Raw genomic sequence first — 26,221 nt, forward strand, 5'->3', positions numbered from 1 at the left:
AATCATCATCATTAATTTAGACTCTGAGAAAGTTATTTCAAAAGGACTGATTTTTAGAATGTTGATCCAGTATATTACCATCGAACACATTTTTCGCGAAGTAAGCATGTCTTTCGTTTAAAATTTCACCATAAATTGATTGTATTGAGTATACTGAACCAACTACAATTTAATTAAAATTCTAGAAAAGAAAATTTACGGTGATAATGCAGGGTGAGCACTTTGCCCTGCCTACCGCTAATGTTACGATAAAGAACATTGTTGAAGACCGCGAAGAAATCCGACACTTGTGAAAAAAGTTATTCTGTGTAAACCGTTTAGCTAGGTGGGTAAAATTGGGTAAAAGCTTTAAAACTTTTTCACAAGCATCGGATTGCTTGGCGATCCTTGTAAAACTACCCATCGAAGACTGTGTTCAGATTTTTTTTATTATAGAGATGAATTGACGATCTGAAGCGATTTTTCTTTGCAAAAGTTAATTTTCCCATAACACTGCGGAACACGTTTTTGTCTCAAGCACCAAAATATCGGTATTTACTGAATTAAGGGTTGCGGAATCCATTGCCTCTTTCAAAAATATCATAACACGTCTAGTTTTTGTGATATTGGCTGTTGAAAATGCAAAATTTGACTATTTTTGTCAACTGGTATGCAAGTATGGCAATTTATTCGCTTTATTTGCCACAGAATAAAAACATCATGTGTATAACAATTATTATCAACAAAGTTCATTGAACTTTCGATGCTCAAAAGTTGTTTTTTGAAAGTTTCGAAAAAGTAACGAAGTCAACGAAATTATATCTTAAATGAAAGTTGAAGCCCTATTTTACTTGCTTGGTAGTTTATATCACTTAATATTTTGACAAAGCATAACTTAAATTTCAGGTTAACCTCAATGAAAACAGTGTTTTAAACAACTCTGGCGACCTGTAGTCAAAAATTGTGACGTGCTGGAACATTTCTGAGAACGGCATCAGATAAAGCAACCCAAAATTTACACGCACAAATGTCATTTTTGTTACGCTGTGTAATAAATCCCATACAATCTTTGAACGGCTGGTGCTAAATTACATATTGTTTATTCTATCGAGCAGAAATTTTCCAATAAGACCAGAATGACACCCAAAAAGTAAGTTGGAGCGATAATTTACATTTCTCGTATGATCATGTCCCACGCTAATAACCACTTCCCGAAGCTGTTTAACTGCTTTTACATTCGCATAACTTAGTTTATTTTAGCACTAAATAAGGTCTGTAACAAATAGTTTTTTAACGATTAAGATCAAAACTGTAAACAATAGGACCACAACTAAAAATAACTGAACATAGCACATGGTGAAAATAGCATCATAAAGGAATTATGGGTTTTCTGTCTGACGAATGACGAGCAGCTTTAGGATTCATACAGAAGGCGTTGGTAATGTGGGTGTATCTCACTAGTCGGGACATGCAGACTGAACTCAAGTGCCACCAGTACAGCAAACTCCGATGCGATCAACTCCTTTTTACTCAAACGAAACACGCTCTCGGTTTTCTGAAATGAATTTGAAATTGTAGTTGTATCATTCGTAGCTTATAATCATAAACTGCAAGCATACCTCAATCAAACTCTTCAGCACCTCGCCCTTGACGTCGTTCAGTTTGGCACTGAGGAGCAGACAAGCGCCGGCACAAAGCTTCCGGTTGTCCTTGTTGATCATGTTGGACAGGATCAGCTTCTCGAAGTAGACGTACGCTTGCGAGATGGTCAGGAAATCGATGCGCGCGTCCATCTTGTTGATACGCTTCATCTCACGTTTAATACTGCGAATAAAGGTAATTAAGATGGTTAACGACGGTTTAGGAATGCTCAAAGGCTTGTATAATAATGGTAATGTAACATTAAAGGTAAGTTTACAGAAAAAAATAAGTGTATTTCTAGTACACCCGATTCTGTTTTTGCACGGGTGATGCGTACCATGCAAAAAAAGTTTTCAGTTCAAAATTTCGAAAACCGTGCAAAAAAAGTAACATAATTTCTCGACGTTTCATGCAAAAAAAAAGGTTTTGGTACGGCCGTGTAAAAAAATCCGTGCAAAAACAGAATCGGGTGTAGAATGGTTTACCAGGATTTTTTTTTATCGGTTTCCTTGGATACATTTGGCAGTTTTTCCCAACTTATTTACAATAAATATTCGTGTATGATTCTTTTTGAATTTCTGAAACGATCATCGGCAATTTTTTTTATTATATCTTAACGGTCGTATTAGGACCTCTGTCATATTACTAGGAAGATACTCTACGTATTATCAGATGGATCCTTGATAAACTTTAAACAACAAACAGATCTTTGTTAAACGCCTTCCATAACCATAGTCTGGTTACGAGCATGAGCATAGATGATCGTGCAATTCGTGATTGCCACTCCCCATGATTGACCAGAACAATCGAAGTTGCACAGACATTTAATGTATGGGGCTTGGGATTAGCTATCCATCAATGTGCACAAATCTAGTGCTCAAAATTTAAAAGCCAATAACGGCACCGGCCACGTCTTTACGGTCATCGGAGGAAATGAATGTTAGTCAGGGAAGGAATGTTAGTTAGACTAGGGACGTTCCGATATTGTGAAGTATCGATATTTGATTTGATACGATTATCGAATCAAAGTATCGATAATATATTGATTCAAAATATCGATATATCGGAATATCATATGATAGATTTGAATGGAGAAAAAATCCTATATCGCTTAGTGACCTGCATTTAGTTTCCCAAGAGTCAATAAAAATCTTCGGATATTCAAGATTATTGGTATTTTAACCGATATGCAGGCTTGATAATTCTCCTCAACATCATTAGAGCTCGGTGAAATACTCTTGAGCAGCGTGCTACTTTTGCCTCTTTGCGAGGGAGCGAAAAATGCCAAGCAGAGAGGCGACAAAAAATGAGCGAGGAAGATGCAGCACAAAACACAACAGAGTAAAATTCCATCAAAAAAGGGTGCTCTGACAACTCCCCGAGGACTGCCTTATTCGGGCGGCAGACTCAAGAGTTCGTTTGAAGTGTGAGTAAAGGTGAGCATCTCAATAGAGATAGAGAGTACCTGAAAAATTCCTCGCATTTTTTTACACTCTCACTTGAATCGCTAGAGGATCTGTGATGAAAATTTTGAGTTCAATTTTCACTCCTCAGAAAAACGGCAAAATCGCCTCCTCTTTGCATCGCAGAGGAGTTTCTATCAAGTCTGCCGATATGGACATAAACATCCTCTGTTGAGGTACATTATAGTACAATACGAACGGTAACTACTTTTTGAAATACAAAAAAATAAAATATGTATGGAGAAAACTCTACAATTGTTTTTTTATATTAATGTACGATATATCGGAAGGAAATATCGATATCACCGATATATTGAATAGGAAATATCGATACCAAAATATCGAATATCGAAAGCAAAATATCGATATTCCGATATATCGGAAGTATCGGAACGTCTCTAAGTTAGACAACCATTTTTACTAGAGGCAGAAGAATCTTCTGCATCTCCACAGTTGTTATGGAAAGGATATTGAGTTAGTCGGATAAGGTAAAGATCTGGGAGTCACCAATGGTAATGCAATTCATCATAAATTAACGCCTAACCGGATTCGCGATATTATTCGATAATAATTATTGCATTTTAGACCGTACAAGTGTTCATCGCTCACCCCCGCAAGAGCAAGCGACTGGTGGGTTCCTGAAAAAATGCCCATCTGATGTCTATTAGAAATGCCTCCCGACCTCCTTGGCAAACCAGTGGACTGCGGAAGTTGAAGTCGGTCAAGCGACCTGCTCTAAGGAAGTTCACTAAGTAGCGAACACCTTCATTGCGCTGTTACTATCTAAGGTCGAACTACGAATATCAGCGAGTCAGTCGTCATCGTTTCCAGCAGTATCAGCGAAGCATTGAGCAGAAACTTAAACGCCATCCAAAGTCATTCTGGAAATACGTGAATGAGCAGCGTAAGGAGTCTGGTCTTCCATCCTCGATGAAATGAAATGGTAGAACCGCATCGTGCCTTCAGGAGATATGCCAGTTATTTTCTTTTAAATTCGTCAGCGTATTCAGCGATGTTCAAATAAGTAATGAACAAGTCATCCTAGCAGCCAACAATGCTCCTCTAAACGGACAAACGTTGGACAATTTCGATGTTGACGATAATGCCATTTCCAGGGCCGCATTGCAACTCAAGTCGTCGTATAACCCTGGACCATATGGAATTCCGTCAATAGCCCTCAAGAAGCATATCGACAGTCTGCTTACTCCGCTGCACAGTTTATTTCGTCTATCACTTTAGCAAACATGTTTCCAGTGCATAAGAAAGGGAGAAAACGTGACGTGAATAATTATCGTGGCATCACATCTCTGAGCTCAGTTTCGAAGCTTTTCGAACTCGTTGTTATAGAACCATTGCTATCACACTGCAAACATCAGCTTGACAACGATCAACACGGCTTCAGCACCGGTCGCTCGACCACTACTAATCTACTATGCTTCACATCGTACATAACTGATAGTATGGTCGATAGAGTTCAAACTGATGCAATCTATACCGATCTGTCCGCTGCTTTCGACAAGTTGGACCACAACATCGCCATTGCAAAGCTCGACTGGTTCGGCATCTGCGGTAATTTCATGCGCTGGTTCAGATCGTATCTCACCGATCGTCAGTTAAAAGTTGTAATAGGGGACTGCAGCTCCGACAGCTTTCTTGCTACTTCCGGCATACCACAAGGAAGTCACCTGGGTCCAGTGATTTTCTTGCTTTATTTCAATGACGTTCATTACGTATTAAAAGCCCCTCGGTTATCTTACGCAGATGATCTGAAATTGTTCTTACGGATACTCTTAACTGCTGATTGTTTGTACCTACAACAACAATTTGACTTAATTGCCAGCTGGTGCTCTCTAAATGGTATGGTGGTGAATCCAACTAAGTGCTCCATCATAACGTTTTCCAGGGAAAAGCTATCAATAGCGTCTCCTTATAGTTTGCTCGGGACGAGTCTCGAACGTGTGGATCACATCAAGGACCTAGGTGTTTTCCTTGATTCACAGTTATCATTCAAACAACATATTTCGTACACGGTCAGTAAAGCTTCGAAAACTCTCGGTTTCATCTTCAGAATCGCCTAGAATTTCTCAGATGTTTACAGCCTGAAATCTCTCTATTGTTCTCTTGTGCGCTCCACGCTGGAATATGCCGCTGCGGTTTGGAGCCCCGCCGCAGAAAGGATCAAATCTGTCCAACGAAGATTTATTCGATTCGCTCTTCGCAAGTTACCCTGGAGAGATCCGTTTCGCCTGCCGAGCTACGAAAGTCGTTGTCAGCTAATAGACTTGGACCTTCTTCGCTGTAGAAGGGATGTCATAAGAGCTTTGACTATTGCGGATGTGTAGCAGGGACGCATCGACTGTGGAACCATTCTGGAACAAATTAATATGAACGTCCGCCCACGCTCGCTTCGCAGCAACATCATGCTAAGACTCCCTCTATTTCGTACAAATTATGGACTTCGTGGTGCTCTTAGTGGACTACAGCGAGTTTTCAACAGAGTATCTTCATTGTTTGATTTTAACATTACCCGAGAGACGCTCCGTCGAAGATTTTCATTGTTTTTCGCTGAACGAGATAATTAGTCTAAGTGTTTAGTTTAAGTTTTATTGCTTGACTATTTAATATTTGTTTTTAAATTCATTTTTATGGTTTTTGACGTCACTGTACTTTGTTGTTAATGTTTGCATATACATATATTTTAAGACATCATTGGGGCTACTACTTGCCTGTTCATGTAGTATAAACAAAAAAAAAACAAATAAACATTGGAGAATTTCGTAGAATAACGTTGAAATATGGGTTGCAAGATATTAGGAAATTCCAAAATAATTGTTGACATGTTCGTCAGGTCTATCATGTTATAAATGTAAAAGAGCTTAGCTCATACGAATCTCATACGGAATTCAGTTTAGTACTATCATACATTATGCAAACATTCCATTGAGAAGAATCTGCAAAATTCTTCACATATTACTAACATTAAGGCTAATAATCTTGCCACAAAAATGCTGGTGAAGGTATCCTGTTCATAAAACCAGCAAGCTATAAATCTGGTAATTTTCTAGGAATCAAGCCTACACCGTGCATAGCGGTAAAGCTCCTATAAAATTAAAAAAAATCTCAAAATTGTTTTCATTTCAGATTCAGACTGTGAGGTACACGACATGCCCGGCGTCACTGGTATTTCGTTCATGTGTGCCAAACGCGAACAATCATAAAAAAGTATTTTTTACAATGTTGAAGCCCGTTTGTTATGACGACTCTTATCATTTGATAAAGTTATCATTCTTATCGCGACAAGACACGATATAATGAAGCACCTTCCCCTCATCAGTGTCATACGAATACAAACTAGAATTAAACTGCCACTGATACTGAACAGGATGCTGAGGGATAAACAGATCGGGGCATTTTTCTAAGCTATAGCGCACATCATGTCCCTATTTACATGAACCCGTGTGTGTACTTTCTCTCGGCACGAAATGTAAATCGTGAGGAACAAAAGGAAAGCATCGTTATCAGTTTGTCGCTGCGAGCACCGTCACATGTGTGCGAGAATTGATTACTTAAGTCCACCGTCCCATCATTATCGACTTAACTAGACACTTACCTTCTGAGCTTGCTGAGCGTCAGCTGAATGTGGGGGAACTTTTCCCGAAATTTGTCGTTCAGCTCCTTTTTGAGATCCGAAGGACGCACGTAATCGATCACGGAAGTCATGTACGAGGTGAAGGTCAACAGGGTACGATGTTTGCCGGCGATCAGCTCCGGGTCGTCCAAAATGTTCGGCGAGTATTGCATCTGAAAAATTTCAATCGATTGTTATTTAAGCTATTATACATTAAGCTATATGACCACCCATGATATTTCGTATACAGGAAAACGAAGCTCAGCTTCGCTAGCCACGTTGAATATGCTTGTAAAATGGCATCTACGGCTATAGCGGCGCTTTCGAGGATGATGTAGCTCTGCTGTAATTGCCAGCAAATGCAAGCTCCTGGCAGGCGTGGCGGTATCCATACTAAGGTATGGAGGACCAATCTGTTCAAAAGCGCTTAGAACGGGCAGAAACCTAAAGCGGTTGGACAGCACGTATAGGATCATGTGCGTGAAGATGAATCGAAGCCAAACTTCAAATTTTTAAGAGAAAAAAAGCCTGTTGGAGCTGAAAATTTAATCGATCAGTAACCACCAGCTAGTGACCAATCGATTAAGTTTTCAGTTATAACAGATGTTTGGTTCTTCAGATTTGTGCTTTTATGAAGAAAATTTCATGAAAAGGCGCTTTTAGAGAGAGCCTTGAAGCAGTTAATGGAGTTATTCATGAACACCAGGAGAATTAACAGGAACAAATTCTATAGGAATAATCATAAAGATAAATAGAGTTTATTTTCTCTAGATGAATTTTACAATGAATAACAAAAAAATCTTAAGTGATTCCTAGAAATATATACCTATTCATGTATACGAAAAATTATTGATGGTCATATCATTATGAAAAGCAGTACGTCATTTCTTCTGTAATACTTACACCAGATATCGAGGTGAAACCTTCTTCCAGGTCGCCCTTCACAGCGTCCAAACTGCTCAGATTTTGCGACGGACTTGCGGTAGTATTACGGTTGGCCTCGTAGCTGTAATACCGGGCCGCGGCATGATTCTCCAGCGATGTGAAATTTGTAATCTCAAACCCACTTCGGGTGCTTTTCTCGTGTTTCTTCTCCCGATGGTACTGTCTGGACGGGATTAGCAAATACCCGTAGGAAATTTCCTGACCCGGTTCGCCTCCGCGTTCAATTCCGAGGAGACGGAACGCGTCAAACGGTAGGTCGTTGATCGATGACAACGGCCTGGTGCCGGATGGATTACGGCGACGCCCCTCACGACGTAACTCAGCCCGTGACGATTTTCCTTTGTAGTGAGGTATCACCGAAAATAGGAAACAGGGTGTGCGCTTCGACATCAGCACCACACGCTCGTCACGGAAGTTGTAATTGCGGCCTGCGTTGGCGGGCAAAAACTTCACCTGACGTGACTCCGGCTCATGGATTAGCACATTGCGTCGTCCTTGGATTAGGCTTTCGGTGCTGCTGTTGCTCGGCAGTTCACGCTTCTCGTCGCCACTGGCGTTCACCAGAAGTGTTCGCTTTACTCCGGGGGCTCCTGCGCGAAGCGACGTGGAGTTGGCTCGTGCCCGTTTGTCTGCAGGATGGTAGTAATGGATTCCTTCGTTGGGATTCACATTTTCTCTGTAAATGGAAATGAAAGGCGTTGTTTAAGGTTTATTGTATTTAAAGTCAAGATATCTGGGAAACGCTCTAAAATGATCAATTACCCCTCAATGTGTAGCAAATATTCCATAGTTTTCGATGTACTATGGCTTCACTTGCGCTTTTTTGCGCCAAGATAAGAAAAATTATTTTTAGTTACACTACGAATCAGCCCATTAGACCATCATACTTGATATAAATATGGCATTTTTTACCTTTATAAGCTCCCGAATAGATTCAAAAACCATCTTGAGCTTGCCCACGATATTTAACTTCCAAATTGGCATCAAAAGAATGACGTTTCATTTAATTTTGATCTGGATACGGATTTCATTGATTGAATTACAAAAATGTGCTATTTTAAACAAATTCTGTCAAATGTACCGGAAATATCGATTTTCTGTTTCAGCGACTATTTCTATCAAATTAACTCTAAAAATCATGTTTTGTCAAATATTTAGCATTTTTAAACGTTTTGAGTGAGAATTGTACTTTTGGCCAGCATTTGTATGGGATGCGGCCACTGTGCAGCGATGTTTTTCAATATTCTATCACTCAAAATAATCCAAACGTCATTGTTACGTGAAAACATACGTGATTTTTATCCATCTCACTTTTCACGTAGCTCTTACGTTAATCATAGGTAGCCCAGAATGAACGCATGAACTTTTGAACTTCGTCCATTCTACCGTCGCTAAACGTAAGAGCTACGTGGATTTTCCGGTAGCCTTTACAAAGCGTTTCAATAGGTTTTGCATTAAATTTAACTGTAATAAAGACCAATCTTATTTCTAATAGGCTTTGGAAGAAAACTAATTCCCAATTGGAAAATGTAAACAAACTTAACAGATTGTGATATTTTTATTGTCAATCTGAGCATTTTGATTCCTGTTTGTTTCCCCAATTTTGTAAGTTTGGTCTGTCTTGTTGTAGCCTTCGCGTGCTATAATTGATAGAGGTTATAAATCACGTATAAAATATGAAGTAATGCACGGATTCTTCGGTATTCAAAGCATATTTACCTTGAAATCAATCTTACACAGGGTTTAAAGCAGCAGCCGCTTTTGAAGTTCTTCTAAAATCAAGCGGGCGCCATCTTAGGATTTGAGCTCAACAGTCAACACCGAATGTACGTACACTATGCAGATGTCAAAATGAACTCAGGCACCTACGTGAATTCCACGTAAGCGCGATAGGTAACCTCAGTAAACATTACCGAGTCACTATTTGATGGTTATGAATGGTTTAGTGATCTTTATCTTGGTCAGGTGAAGTGGAGGTAAAATGAATTTGCAAAGATCTACGTGATTTTTCACGTAGCAATGACGTTTCGATTTTTTTGAGTGTAGCACGATGTTCAACAAGCGTATCAAAAAATAGATGACTCTTCTAAAGCAATATCGAACAATATCGAAAGTCCATCTCCTCGTGTTAAGGGAATCGAACGAACTGGAGTGTTCGCCCGCGCACACTTTCCTTAGTTCTAATCAGTCATGTATTAGTTAGCCGGGACAGCCGCGGTTACTCTTGCCCAATCCAAGTGATTGTTCAATCTCTCATTTACACTTCAAAGTCCCTAAACGCTGTAACGTAATTTATCAATATCAATATATATATATATATATATATATATATATATATATATATATATATATATATATATATATATATATATATATATATATATATATATATATATATATATATATATATATATATATATATATATATATATATATATATATATATATATATATATATATTTATATATCTAAGAGAACAGAAGATCGTCGTATAAATGTTTTTTTTTGCGAAACAGCGCCCTCAAAGTATTATCACCAGGAGGAAGATTTTTCGTTACATATAGTTCGATGAACCTATACCTAGTGTTTATCAAACGTGTCGTTAAAGAGTCAAGAGATTGTCAAAACCGCCATAAACTGGAAATTTTGGTTCAAAGGCGACGTTGATTACCGCTACACATTCACAAATGAAACGAGTGAAAGAAAGATGAAAATAAAATTAGCATTATCTTCACAGTTCAAAACCAATAAAGAAAACAATATCCCTTGAAGTACAGCACGTGATTCTAGAATTTGTTTGGTTATCATATCAAGCTTGACAATACTCTTGTAAGCAGTGAGTTGTCGTTAAATTTAAATTAAATTTTGTTTTCAATTCAGTGTGCATAACGTTCTATTGAGCTGCGAAACCAGAGATAACAATTAATCGACGAACTTGAAATAAATCGGGAAGCAAACTGAAACTGACATGCTCCAAAACTAACGTGGGATAGTGTAGAACAGTGATTCCCAAAGTGGGCGAATAAACAAAGAGGGCGAAATTGGTAGTATGGGAAAAATTGAAAACAACAATTCATAACATTTGTAGAATACTCTCATTTTAAGGAAAGATTTTACTCTTATGTAGGGTAATTCGCTAATTGTTGAACGCTACCCAAATGTTGAACGATCTGTAGAAACCATGTTAAAACATTAAATTGAATCATTTTCAAACAGCAAACAAATTATACATATTATTTTGTAAGTTAGCTGTACTATTGGACTCAATAAATTTAACTAGCACATTAATTTCTTAAACGAAATATTTATTGAAAATTTTTATCAGTAGGTGAAACGGAAATTTCAATTCTCTTAGAAAAAAACTTAAGCTGGAGCTGCTATGAAATAAGCTGTGTAGTAAAACATACTAAGTCAGTCCCATCTGTATTTTCGTCAAAAATGAGTTGAGTTCAGTTTTCAACATATCTTCCAATGCTCTTTCATCTGCACTAATGAGATAATATGATCTGTTAGGAAAAAATAGGAAAAAACAGCAAGTCAAATTGACCCATAATAAAAAGTAACCGCAAATCAGTCCCACTACAGATTTCCGCTCCGTGTAACACAAAAATGGACCATGTTTTGATCATCTTTATATTTTTCTCGGAAAGATATCGCATTGAAAAGCAAATCGTGAAAAGTTCATAAAGATTTGAACATGATTCAATCCTCTGGAATTTATTGAATATTCGTATAGAAAACGAGTTTGGAAACTTCACAGCCCATTTTCTCAATGTCTACTTTTTACAGATGGGACTGACTTGCGATTCACGGCAGTAAAGTAGTCCAACTTTAAGTTTGATAATTTGATTATTTTTGCATTAACTTATGATATGATATCCCGCATAGAAAAATACACTTTGGCGTACATTCAAAACAATATGTTTCTTGTAACTGATAAGGTTGCTGTATCCCAAACTGTCGCCATTATGTCAGACAATATAAAGCATGGCATTTGATACTTCTTCTTCTTCTTTCTGGCGTTACGTCCCCACTGGGACAGAGCCTGCTTCTCAGCTTAGTGTTCTTATGAGCACTTCCACAGTTATTAACTGAGAGCTTACTATGCCAATGACCATTTTTGCATGCGTATATCGTGTGGCAGGTACGAAGATACTCTATGCCCTGGGAAGTCGAGAAAATTTCCAACCCGAAAAGATCCTCGACCGGTGGGATTCGAACCCACGACCCTCATTTGATACTGTAAAGTACAGTTTGAATGACACATTAGAAATAGTTACAATATGTTGTACTGTTCGATCACTGTTAAATTATATGAGGATCAAAATTTGTGATAAATGGTGGAAAAATAACGCCACCGTTTGCCAAACTGTTTGAATTTATATTTGCACAACATACTCACACATTTGCATTGTACTATATGTTACTTATAATGCACAGTTTGGCAAAATGTTGCACGCATTGGTGTTTGTGAGCGATTGGCTTACAAACTTCTTTGCTTTGCATACACACGCTTAAGAAAACCAACTTGTGGCTATGAAAGTTTCACACTACGGTCAAAATTATTTTTGATTTTCATCGAGATTTTCACACATCTCGTTCAAAAAATTAGAACTCAAAATTGTGATGAATATTGGAAAATATCACATTCAGAACAATTAGATAAATTAAAGTTAATTGTGTCAATTCCACAAAATCATAGCGTTGTTTTAAGCGTGCTTTCTGTAATGTTTATTTTGTAAGTGAAAACTGTTGACGAAGTTGAAAAAAAAAACCCGTTCCGAAGATGGATTTTTACTAAATCCCGAAAAGCCCCGGTAGTGATAATGTAAGTGATAAACACCAATCGTCGTGACGGTAACATCTCCAACAAGGATTCATCCCCAAAATTAGATTACCAGATTGTTTGATGGTGCTACGTGGTGCTACTATTCTTGCGATGGCGGTATGACGAGGCGTCGAGGAATTTTTTCTACGGTGAAAGTGGCGGAATGTAAATTCACTAAAAGGCAAATGTTTGACCAAAAAACAAGTCGTGGAGAATGTTCCGATGAGTGGTGGCACGATGGAAAACACGGCCGGAATCTGAAGAAAAAAACAAGAACATCAACAACAAGTTCAACAGCGGAAAATCGCCGGAAGAACTTTTTTTTTTTTGGTTTGGTTGATTGATGATGGATGACGGGAAAATTATCTACAGACTACAGCAACATTAAGTTAGCAGATGGAACATTATTTTAGGGAAGAAGAACCTGCAAATATTTAGTGGCATCATAACTTTGCATTTCATCTTGCCCCACCCGTTTCAACTTGTCCCGGTGTACCCTACATGGCAACGATTTCAGGCTTTGGATGACGGGTAAGTGGAGATTAATTTGGATTTCACTTATTTTTTATTATTTTATTAAGGAAAAATTTGTAAAATAATAGAATATTTTAATAAAACAAATAATTATGCTATAAAAATTTACTTCAGTTAAATTATGTGAAGTGCTAAAGCGTGAATAAAAGTGCGGGATTGCATTGAATCCTATTGGTGTATTCAGAGCACTTGTTGTCGATTGCACGGTGACGTCATCAGAAAATCGCTCTCTTTTCCTCCTTCGGGAAATCTGGAAACAACGATGCCAGTACCTGTCAAAGTTGACAGGTACTGGCACCATTGTTTTCAAGTTTTGTTGAAGAGCGAAAGAGAGAGAATTTCGCCGTGAAATTCCTAATTCTTTGATTTAAGCTAAGTATGCTGTTTCGCTTAAGAAAAGTAAAGAAATTCCTTGACTGAAAGGGTCAAGAAATTTCCTACAGAGAGCCCCCTTTGAAGTGACATTTCTTCTCAACTGCGTACTGCGATCAGAAAAAAGTGATTTTCTTGATCATTTCTTGGGAGAAATTTTCCACGCATCGAGATAGGCGATTCCTTTTCTTGTCAGTAGCAAACTGGCCTTTACGAAGGATAAGTCCTCCGAAAACACCTAACCGATTTGATGCGATTGCGCACTTTTATTAGCGTTTCCTCACTTGTAAAAACTTCTACGATAGTCCAGTGGTGAAAAAAATGCGCAATATTGACTTGAATAACCGTATCAATCAATACATTTTCTCATGTGTAAGAAATATCAAGCATTACGTTTTCAACTGAAGTAAAATTTGAATATAAGTAATTGTTTTTTATTTTTCTCTTAAATATATAATTTCTCATCTTATGGTTTTAGTGTAACAGAGCAGTACAGCATAGGGTAAAAATACAATAAAGCACAATATAGCAATAGTTTCACATACAATATCCATTTTCATTTTAATTTTATGGTTTTACTATTTTTGAACTGTTTGCCTTATTGTGGATTCATCAAAAAATAGATAATATATCGACCATTTTGCAGATTGTAATCGGAAAAAAATGTTCTGGAAAATCGGCGTTTTCAAATGGTTACATAACTTAACCGCCTATTCCCCATATTGTACTTTTCTCAATTACCGTTTCCGAAACTGTTAAAACTGTTCATGGTAATGTGGCCTTATTGTTATTTTCGGTGTTATAGGAAATTGTTCACATATTGTGACGAATGGTTGTGGATAGTACGGGAAACGGTACTGGAATGGTTCCTAATTATGCGGGATAGTTCAGAATTCCAACACATTATAGCCATACTATAGTATAGTATAGTGATGTGTTTGGCTATGGTATAGCGGGTTGAATTATATAAAAATATAAATGATATAGGGGGGCGATTCTAAAATATATTCACATCAAGGGGGCGAAAGTCAAAAAAGTTTGGGAAGCACTGGTGTAGAAGTATCGGTTTTGGTCATAGTGGCAATTGTAGCCGTGGTGAATTATTTATTGTTTCATATAGCAATTTATGGCGTTTTCGGTTTTAAACCTGGCGTCAGAGCTGACCCGACTCGCAATAAACGAACGAAAACGGATCCAGATTCGAGTCAAATCGAATGTGTCATACCTACATTCGAACTGTCAGCCACACAGTTTAATGAAATGTCACTTTTCTGAGTGCAAAATCACAATATAAAGTCTCAATATTAATGCAATAAATATTGCCGAATGCTTTCGTAAACATCTCCTAATATTAAAATTATGGTTTAATCGTTAATTTTGATAATTATAAAAATGTAAACAATCAATTTTTGACAGTTGAACCCCCTCAGGTTGGATCGCAAAAAATCGACAGAGCGAACCTCGTTGTTTGGGTCGAACCTGGGGCGGATCCGGGTTCAACCCGACTCAATAAAAAAACGTTTTGACAGCTGTTAGAGCGGATCCAGGGCGAACCTAGGTTCGCCCTATCAATAAACAAAAACGCCATTAGTACGAACCATTTCGTGTTCATGTATTTTTAATGTATAAGAGCTCTCTGAGCAAAATCTCAATAGAGAATCAGAAATGTAGATTTGAGTACCTTGTACCTTTTAATTCCGCCCAATTGAGTGAGAATTGGCTTGTTTAGGGGTATCCTCTTTTTTACATATTCTGATTCTACGTTGAAAACTGAGCCAGAATCCAAAGTTTCATAATTTTCCGTGCCCTGGAACTATTTTCAAAACACTTTTGAATTTTTTATGGAAATCGCGTTTGAATCACCCCTCGGCAAATTTTACTCCGGGACGAGCTGTCATTATGTAAATGGAAATGTCATTGAGTCGACGGAATTAAATCTATTTTAATCATTTACTATATCAAAATTAAGATATTGAAGCGCAATAAAATCGTGTCACACTTGGAAAATTGTGCTCTTTCGATCAAGCTACGAAAAATTGCGAATTTTTTATCACTAAACAACCCAATTAAAAGGTATAAGGTAGGTACTCAAATCTACATTTTTGATCTCGTGTTTAGATGAACACATTCACATGATGGAGCTACATTCGTATTGTCGCTGCCAGTGGCTACTTTTGGTCTCCGGTTAGGGGGATCGATTTTCGCCTTGGCTTTGGACTTATTTTCAATCAGAAGCTACTTTGTTCTCCGGTTAGGGAGACCGTTTTCACTCCTGGTTTTGAAGTTTCTTCAAGCTACTTTTTTCTCCGGTTAGGGAGAGAAGTTTTCACTTGGTGAGAAACTGTTTTCAAAAATTCCTTATCCGGTTTCGGATTAGTGAGAACACTCTGGAATGATTTTTGAACTTAATCTTTATTTGCAGTTTGTACAGTATGTATCTTAATCCTACATGTTTCATTTGTGAAGTGTAATATTGAGTTACAAAGTTGTTTCAAATGGAATTTTCCATATCCCTTTCGAATCTGGGATTTTTCTTATTTCTTGGTCTATTTTCGTATTTTCTACCTACAGATCCTAAGAGGCTAGTTAGATAAGGCGTGGTTATTAAATGTAAAATTGTGTAACATTTGTAGTGCTTACAATCTAATTCCTATCTATTACCAATGACAAAAAGAGATGAAATCTTAAGCTATGCTATTCCTAAGCCACATGTGGGCGTGTTTTTTCCTAGCTCAAGTGCATCTGCATATGCATGCTTAGTCCTATTTCAAGTGGTGCAATAAAGTTATGTTATCGGAGGTCCTAGTTTTGCGCTCTGCTTTTTATTTCATTTTCTCATTTTGGTATCGACATCGACTATGCTTCGATGGGCTGTCGGGAATTTGGTTTCTATGGCTGGGGTTATTTTTCTTGTTGATTAATTACTCGCGGCGATACGTATATTCGACCGAATGGATCATTGAAATAATGAAAACGGTTTGGAAATCAGTACCAAAGTGGGGCCTTCCTTAGCCGAGTGGTTGGAGTCCACGGCTACAAAGCAAAGCCATGCTGAAGGTATCTGGGTATGATTCCTGGTTGGTTTTAGCGGTGCTGAAACCAGTGAATTCGGCACCACTCTAACGTCAAATTCGTGAACTCGTGCGTCGGTCCATTATGAAGATTTGGAAGTTTATTGCGACGGCGATTGGGCCGGCGATAGAAGGGACCGGAAATTAACTTGTGGTTTCCTCATTTTTCTCGGCGGCGGTGTCATGAGTTAGGCTTTCAGGAAGCAATCGTGCGTGGCTCTGTCATCCATCGAATCAGAGTTCATCGCTCTGGCTGAAGCATGCCAGGAAATCCAATGGATACGCAAGCTGCTCAAGGATCTGCAGAAAAACGTAAATCTGTATCAATTCGTCTAACATCGAATCAAATGCGTGTATTCAGGCACTATTTCAAGTTCATAGTTGATCGATTCGTTCCAAGGGATGATGAGATATGGAAGTATTGTACAACATTGGTTAAATTAGTAGCAGTGGCGACTCGTAACCTCACTTTCTACCTGTTCTATTTATTTATTTATTTATTTGTTTGTTACATCAACAGGCAAAGTGAGGCCCCAATGATGTTGGTAGTTAAAAACATACAAATCGAGACAAGGAAGGTCAAATCTACAAATAACACATATGGAAGTCAAGAGCTAAAACTTAATCTAAAGCACATTCAAAGTCGTTGTCAGTTGTATCGTCCAGCAAAAAAGGATGAAAATCTTCGACGTAAGAGCTCACGAGTGAGATGAAAGTCGAAGATTGATGCGACTCGGTTGAAAAGTTACAGTAATCCGTTGATCCCACCGTTAGTACTGTAGTTCGTCCGTCGGAGAGGAAGCCTTAGGAGCGAACTATTGCGGAGCAGTCGTGGTCGAGCATTCAAGTCGATTTATTCGAGGATTGATGCGCAGTCTATTCGTCCCTGAAGCGTATCGGCGATCGTCAAAGCTCTGATTGTGTCTCTTCGAGTGCGGAGTAGCTCGAGATCTATTAGTTGGCATCTGCTCTCGTAACTAGGTAGGCGGAACGGATTCGTCCACGGTAGTTTGCGAAGCGCAAATCGTAGAAAGCGGCGTTGAACCGACTCGATTCGCTCGACGCCGTTGTTGTATGCAGGACACCAGACTGCAGAACAATATTCCAGAGTGGAACGAACGAGGGAGCAATAAAGCGACTTTAGGCAGTAGATGTCCGTGAAGTTTTTGGCGATCCTGAAGATGAATCCAAGGGTTCTGGACGCCTTGTCTACGGTGTACGACACATGCTGCCTGAAAGACAATTGTGAGTCCATGATGACACCCAGATCTTTCACGTGGTTAACGCGTTCGATAATCGTCCCATACAGACTGTAGGCGAATAGGGTCGGCTGCTTCAGTCGTGAGAACGTTGTAATTGAACATTTGACTGGGTTAACTACCATCCTATTAAGAGAGCACCAGTTAGCGAAAGCGTCAATCTGTTGTTGCAAAAAGTGGCAGTCGGTTATAGAGCGGATCTGTAGGAACATTTTTAGGTCATCGGCGTAAGACAAACGAGGACCTTTGATAAGCAGATGAACATCGTTGAAATACAACAGAAAGATCAACGGACCCAAATGGCTACCTTGTGGGATGCCAGAAGAAGCAGAAAAGCTACTATATTTGAAATCGCCAATTGAAACCAATAATTGACGACCGGTGAGGTACGTCCGGAACCAACATAACAAATTGTTGCTGACACCAAGTCTGTCGAGTTTTGCGATCGCGATAGCGTGGTCCAGCTTGTCGAATGCAGCAGAGAGACGACTCTAAAAATGACTATTTCGGCAAATTTAGATTATAAATTTAAAAGTTAATTATTGAAATCGTCTTTTCTAACAAATATCTATTCATTACATGCAAATTTGTTGCTGAAATTCAAGAATTTCTATTCGTGGAACAGGTAGATTGGAGGTTAGGGAATCGCCACTGGTTAGTAGATATGTATCTAAAGCGATCATTTTCAGCTGAAGAACTTGATATGCTACAGAAAATAGGTAGTCATCACGAATTGTATCTACACAATTTCAAACGTGATCCTAAACCGAAGCACCAATTTTTGGTACATTATCCAAATGTTATTAGTACTTCTGGACAAGTTGATAAAATGATGTGCTTCAGAAACGAACCAAAGCACAAGGGCTTTAAACAGTATTCGCTCACAATGACATCTCGCAGATAGCCGTAGTGGTAAACGCGTAGCTATTCAGCAAGACCAAGCTGAGGGTCGTGGGTCCTCGAATCCCACCGGTCGAGGATCTTTTCGTAAGGGAAAGTTTCTCGACTTCCAAGGGCATAGAGTAGAATCATACCTGCCACACGATGTACACATGCAAAAATGGTCAATTGGCAAAGAAAGCTCTCAGTTGATAACTGTGGAAGTGCTCATAAGAACACTAATCTGAGAAGCAGGCTCTGTGCCAGTTGGGACGTAACGCCAGAAAGAAGAAGAAGCCATCTGCTACACATTGTGTGTGAAAGCTTCGCTACAATGTGTATATGAACTTTTGAATGATAATTTCTTAAAAGTTGCTGTTCAGGGAAACTTTAATTTATGCGACATACGAGTGAGGAGCTACTACAAAATGCTCATTCAACCTTTGAATATTGACTCTGGATTTGAAATAATGTTTTCAAATTCAATTGTGTTCAAAGGGACCGACTACAAGATTGGAAAATTCATTGCGCTATTCAACAATTTGAGTAAATGCTTATTTCAAATCCTGGACATAGCAAAACATGACAATGTGTATTTTTTGATTGTTCAATCGTGGTCAATGGGAAACTATGATGAACATTTCTTAGCTCATGAAACAGTTGAAAGTCTTCCTATCGTTGACATCATACCCATTGAAATATTCGATTTTCCGCCGATAAACGTTGTATAACATTGCAGGTTGATTTGATTTCCGAAATAAACCAAGTTTCAATATAGAGTACTAGATAGGATAGATAGAACACAAATCCCTTCTAACAAATGTAATTAAAATAAGAACAAATAAACTATTATAAGTATGAAAACCCATTTATTTAATTGCATTGGAATACGAATTGCGCATACGCTCAAGCTGTTACAATAGATATCTGGTTTATATTATTGACATGTTTAAAAAATGCGATAATTAGTAAAATTTGATATATATTTGGATTGTTTGAGTGAATGGATTATTTTTGAAATTTTATTTTATTTTTTGCAGCAAGCGCTGAATGACAATCCATTATTTTTCATGGGTTCATGGGTTGTGTCATGTGCAACAAATACAATCTATATGATTTGGAATATGATTTCAGATTCCTTCGAACTCAATATCTATATTCTTTGTATTTGAGAGTTATGTGATATTCACAATGAACTCTATCTATAGTATTTGTATATAGCAGTTATATGAATTGGAGCCAAACTTCAAATTCTCAAGAGCACAAATCTGGAGAACCAAACACCCGTTCGTGCTGAAAACTACACCCTGCTAGTGATCAATCGATAAAGATTTCAGCTCAAATGGATGTTTAGTTCTCCAGATTTGGGCTCTTGAAAATTTGAGGATTGACTTCGATTCATCTTCACCTTAAGGAAAATACATTTTTTGCCTCATGGGGGGAAAACGCAGATAAAAATTTGACCAAAGAAGGAAGGCAGGAAAAGATCGTACCATCAAAGGTATAGAAAAGAGTACATATTTCAAATACGGATAAAAATTCGGGTTTGTATGGAAAATAAATTTCTCATCGAAGGAAAAAGATTCCTAAGCGATAGGTTGAAGTCAGAGGCGTCGCGTGGCCTTATTATCAACCTGTGCACTTCTAATTTATGTTGAATTCGTTTTTTAACCTAGGTTGGAACTGACGCAACCTGTTCTGAACCACAGTTTCAACCCCAACCCGATTCAAGTTCGGCCGAACTACAATTTGCTTGACGTTGGATTATTTATGTGCTGATAACCGACCCAGTTCCTAAAAACGAAAACAACATAAGTGTCATTTTATATATGTAATTATTAGGTACACCGTGGATTCAAACCATTTTTTTCTAAGGTAATAAAATGTATAATCAATCTTTACTAACCTTCGTTTTCAAATATATTTGTTTTTAGTCTTTCAGTTGATTAAAAAAACATACATGATTGCAGATGCTAATCGGGTTGTTTAGTTTTATTTACTCACTTTTCATTTCTAACGATTAGTCATCATTATGGGGAAATTGTAAAATTACATATGAAAATAATTCAAATTATGCGGGTCATCAGTTTCGATTCATAAAGCACTGGATCCTAACTAATATTGCAATATAGAGTTAGTGATCATAACCCACATATTTTTACATAGAATTAATACAAGATCGTTCGCTTCGTGTACTTGGTGCACGCATCAAGAAAATTGCTCGCTTTTAAACCACACCACTAGCGTTATACTGACGATGACGGTACGGAGGGCACGACCGCTTTTGAATTCATTTTCTGATTGTCTTCCGATTGACCATCACAAGTACCACCGCGCTAATACTGTATGCTGGAAGCGAGGTTCTTAACCAGTATTGTACAAAAATACGCGCGGTCCCAAACTTACAGAAACTTCTTACCGTCAGCCGTCTAAAAAATCACGCCAGTACTCCACACCACAAGCGTGGTGATGTTGAAAGAGCGAAGGAAAAAGAGAGCAAGCAAAATGGATCTCTCTCGTGGATTGATTTGTCTCTTGTCTTCCCACCGCACGCTCGCACAGATTGATGTGGCAAGACTGTGCACCGGCCAGAGTCGACGCTTTGGCTACTTACACACTGGCATTTGTAGTGCAAAAAACATTCTACCACATATACAGAATTGTGTGTACGACGAAAGGCAACGCGTCTCCCGATGAGAGTGCACACGTTGGGTTTCATCGTCACAGCAGCAACGTGTAGCGTGGAACAAAGTGTTGCGTAGCATGCATCGCACTGAGCGCGTAGGGAAAATTAGGGCACAGATCTCGCGCCGCACCAAACAGCTTTTGCATTTAATTTGAATACCAAAAATATAACAACAAATATTTTGAAAGGTGTAAATTGCGATGATCAATGATAAAGATAATTGAAATAGGCTAAATTTTATTGAGAGAATTGAAGAACCGTACTTCAATAATAGTAGAAATTGTAGGTTGTTATGATGAACGATTTGCCACCTGTGCAGTGCACATGTTGCACATGTGGACGCGACGCCTCTGGTTGAAGTCCAGCTGGAAAATTGACACGAACAAGATAAACCTACATGCCCAATATATATATTGCAAATATTCATCTTAATGTCCATAAAATATAGCAGCCACAAGTTTGATTTGATTACCATATTAGGTATACGCATTCAAAATTGAAAATCGTTGAAAAAAATCAATGCAAAACAAGACTATCTCTCTCGTTATACAAAAGGAGATGTGGTAGTTATGCATATCGCTGAGTAGGCCATGCGATCAAAAATGATTATTATAATTCGATATGTCAATTGCACAAAAACCACATCTTCAATAAAATGATTTTCAGGAGTATTTTAATCTCCGTAAAGCAAACAGGTACGGGATGGAAAACACGGAATCAAGCTTCCTTACGTTGCACAAGCAACAGCAATTAAAAAAAAAAATGCACGATGAAGCCGCGAACACATAGGTACTTTCTTTTACGACATAATTGCCTTTTCTATTTATTTTTTTTTCAAAGTAGTGTATGGTCTTTTCATTCCGTTGCATACTCTTGTGGGGCAAGCGACGGAATCAAGATCAATCGTGTTCGATTCGCGGTTTTCAAGTGTGAAAAGACATTCGTGTTCAATCGAGAATGGATTGTCTACTGGTGAGCTCGTTTTATGTGAAAAATGGTCAAAAATGACTAACATAATTAATGGACAGCCCCTATGCTATGCTATAGAATCACGTAATGTTAGAATCCTTTTCTATTGTTGTAGGGTAGGTGTACCAATTATGCTCACAATGGTCTCCTATTATGCTATACATATATTGTTCAAGTGCTTACCTGTCCTTGAGCGTGGTCGAAGTGGTGCCTTTCGAGAACACCACGTTGCCCTCGCTGTCGATCCGATGGACCGCGTTCCTGTCGGGACTCTTGCCGAATGTGCCAGTTCGGGCACGGATTCGTCTCACTGTGCCACCCTGCACAAGGGATCCTCCATTGGTCACATTGCCACCGGCTGTTTTACTCAGCTTGGACTCCAGATAGTCACCATGGCTCGAGTATTCCTCATCTGGACCCGTCCCAGGGGCGTCGATATTGTCCTCGGAGGAATCATCAAAAGTGGTCCCGCGGTCGCCATCGACATTATTGTTATTCAGATTGGAATGGAGAACGCCGCCAGCTCCGGAACCGTGTAATGGACCTAGTTTCGTATCTCTGTGGGTGCCGTCCAGCGAAATGTTGGACAGAAAGGAGATCGCAGCCAATCTACGACGAAAACGGGACTTGCTGTTCATAGAACTAGCCATTAATCGAAGGAATACGGTGGACTCGAGAGCTTGGTGTCGGGTTTTACGGCTTTCCTCACTTTAAAAATGCACGCACGTCTACTAAATTATCGAACTTAAAAGAAAAATACACTTAAACCCGCAAACTATCTTCTATCAGAAAACCAAAAAACAACTAAACCAAAACGATATGGAGATCCTTTTCCAAGTGGTGCCGCGAAGCAAGTATCAGTTCTTTTTACTGGGAATCATCTTGAAGCTGGCTTTTCTCCTCGCAGTCTCGTTCGACACTTTTTCTGCTGGCTCTCCTTTCTTTTCTGCTGATAAGCTAAACTAACAGAACAAACAATGAGCAGCTCTTCCACTCAAGTTACACAACGGGGGAAACGGAACGCGTATCTCCTTCAAATGCCGTCGCCGTAAGCAGCAATTTATTACACACAGATCGAATCGCGGAATTTTGTTTTCTTTTCCGAGTGTAGAAACTCCTGACGCGACGAAATACGATACCGGGAGTCGGAAGGATTTTGTTGTAAACAGGCTAGTGCTGGTGCAAAAATAATGTCGGCCTCCGTCTGGTTGAAATGACGACTGATCTTGAATTTTCTTCTTTTCAATGTTTTTATTTTCCTTTGGGCTGTGAAGACTGATGTGAAGCTTGAAGCCGAAGAAGACATCTGTCATTCGAAAAGCCGCACGTATACACGGAGAAATCAGACTACCTAAAAATAAGTTCTTTTTACTCAAATTTGGATAAACTGCATTTATGTCGTTTTCGTTTTTGAACCTGGGTTAGTGCTAACCTGACTCCAGAATAAAAAACGTTTTCAGGTTCATCTGTCAAACGGTATGTTGGTGTGCGTGCCATCACGCGGTGTTGTCTTGCGAGCAGTCAAACGTTGTTTCGCTTTACAGTTTTTGTTTTTCAACCTGTGTGTTTGCCACTTTTGCAGAATAATACTACGAATATTATTTTTTTTCGCGTATGCTTGTCGAAAACAAATTGGGTCCTAAAATGTTTAATAAAATTCTAGCGTAACATTTGAAAAGGGCCTATCTGCAAAACGTAAACATTGAGAAATTCTCAATTGAAGATTCCGTACCATATTTAAAATTCCTATTTTAAACCCATTCGCATTTTTACTAGTTTCATACCTGTGTTCGACACCCATTAAAGTCTGTTGCGTGGCCCATTATGTTTCTAATCTCAAATAACACAACAACTCGTAAAAATTGTTGAATTCAAACATCATCGGCAGATAGGCCCTATTATGAATCTTCAAACCAGTTAGGCCCTTTCAGTTAGGCCCTTTGATTGAACATGGTTTCAGTTAGGCCCTTTAATAATTTGCTAATTTTATTGATTTTTGAATTGGTTTGCATAAATCTTGAACAAAATTTAGCGATTATGTGAATAAACACTATATAATAGCTAAATATTGGAAATTTTCGGTTGAAGATTCAGTACCATATTGATTATTCCTATTTCAAACCCATTCGATTTTTACTAGTTTCATACTTGGGGAAGATCCAAAAATGACGTCCATCGTTTTTCGGGATTTCTAGAACCCTTCTACCACCTCTGTCACGCTTTTTCTAATACCCAATCCATGCACTGTCACATTTTCGTACATCCCCCCATTGGGGGAGGCCCCAATTGATGGACGTCATTTTCGGATAACCCCTTGTGTTCGACACTTATAATGGTCTATTACGTGGCTCACAACGATTTGAATTTGAAATAGCACAACAACTTGTAAAAATAGTTCAATTCAAACATCATCCGCAGATAGGCCCCTTAACGAATTTTCAAACCAGTTAGGCCCTTTTTGAATTTGCTAATTTTATTGATTATTGAAGTGATTTGCATAATTCTTCGACAACATTTGATGATTATGTGAGGAAACAACACAATATCATACAAGCTAAATATTGGAAACTATTCTATACAAAATCAGCAACATATTGATTATTGATTTTTTAAACCCATTAACTTTTTTTACTAGTTTTATACTTGTGTTAGACACTCATTATGGTTTATTACGTGGCTCACAACGATTTGAATTTGAAATAGCACAACAACTTGTAAAAATAGTTCAATTCAAACATCATCCGCAGATAGGCCCCTTAACGAATTTTCAAACCAGTTAGGCCCTTCTTGAATTTGCTAATTTTATTGATTATTGAAGTGATTTGCATAATTCTTCGACAACTTTTGATGATTATGTGAGGAAACAACACAATATCATACAAGCTAAATATTGGAAACTATTCTATACAAAATCAGCAACATATTGATTATTGATTTTTTAAACCCATTAACTTTTTTACTAGTTTTATACTTGTGTTAGACACTCATTATGGTTTATTACGTGGCTCACAACGATTTGAATTTGAAATAGCACAACAACTTGTAAAAATAGTTCAATTCAAACATCATCCGCAGATAGGCCCCTTAACGAATTTTCAAACCAGTTAGGCCCTTTTTGAATTTGCTAATTTTATTGATTATTGAAGTGATTTGCATAATTCTTCGACAACATTTGATGATTATGTGAGGAAACAACACAATATCATACAAGCTAAATATTGGAAACTATTCTATACAAAATCAGCAACATATTGATTATTGATTTTTTAAACCCATTAACTTTTTTACTAGTTTTATACTTGTGTTAGACACTCATTATGGTTTATTACGTGGCTCACAACGATTTGAATTTGAAATAGCACAACAACTTGTAAAAATAGTTCAATTCAAACATCATCCGCAGATAGGCCCCTTAACGAATTTTCAAACCAGTTAGGCCCTTTTTGAATTTGCTAATTTTATTGATTATTGAAGTGATTTGCATAATTCTTCGACAACATTTGATGATTATGTGAGGAAACAACACAATATCATACAAGCTAAATATTGGAAACTATTCTATACAAAATCAGCAACATATTGATTATTGATTTTTTAAACCCATTAACTTTTTTTACTAGTTTTATACTTGTGTTAGACACTCATTATGGTTTATTACGTGGCTCACAACGATTTGAATTTGAATTAGCACAACAACTTGTAAAAATAGTTCAATTCAAACATCATCCGCAGATAGGCCCCTTAACGAATTTTCAAACCAGTTAGGCCCTTTTTGAATTTGCTAATTTTATTGATTATTGAAGTGATTTGCATAATTCTTCGACAACATTTGATGATTATGTGAGGAAACAACACAATATCATACAAGCTAAATATTGGAAACTATTCTATACAAAATCAGCAACATATTGATTATTGATTTTTTAAACCCATTAACTTTTTTAACTAGTTTTATACTTGTGTTAGA

The 26,221-nt window shown here is 37.9% G+C and overlaps 1 protein-coding gene across 1 annotated transcript; it reads right to left on the minus strand.

The window, feature by feature from the left end:
* Positions 1–1,196: 1,196 nt before the first annotated feature.
* Positions 1,197–23,506, minus strand: LOC5579831 (CDK5 and ABL1 enzyme substrate 2). The gene is made up of 5 exons (XM_001651456.2): positions 22,438–23,506; positions 7,615–8,332; positions 6,694–6,884; positions 1,599–1,803; positions 1,197–1,534 (listed from the first exon to the last, which is right to left on the minus strand). Exons 1-5 carry the CDS (start codon positions 22,902–22,904, stop codon positions 1,394–1,396), a joined length of 1,722 nt encoding a protein of 573 aa, XP_001651506.2. The 5' UTR covers positions 22,905–23,506; the 3' UTR covers positions 1,197–1,393.
* Between the last annotated feature and the right edge of the window lie 2,715 nt (positions 23,507–26,221).

Source organism: Aedes aegypti, chromosome 3 (genome assembly GCF_002204515.2).
Source record: "Aedes aegypti strain LVP_AGWG chromosome 3, AaegL5.0 Primary Assembly, whole genome shotgun sequence".
In the NCBI taxonomy this organism is placed as follows: Eukaryota; Metazoa; Arthropoda; class Insecta; order Diptera; family Culicidae; genus Aedes; species Aedes aegypti.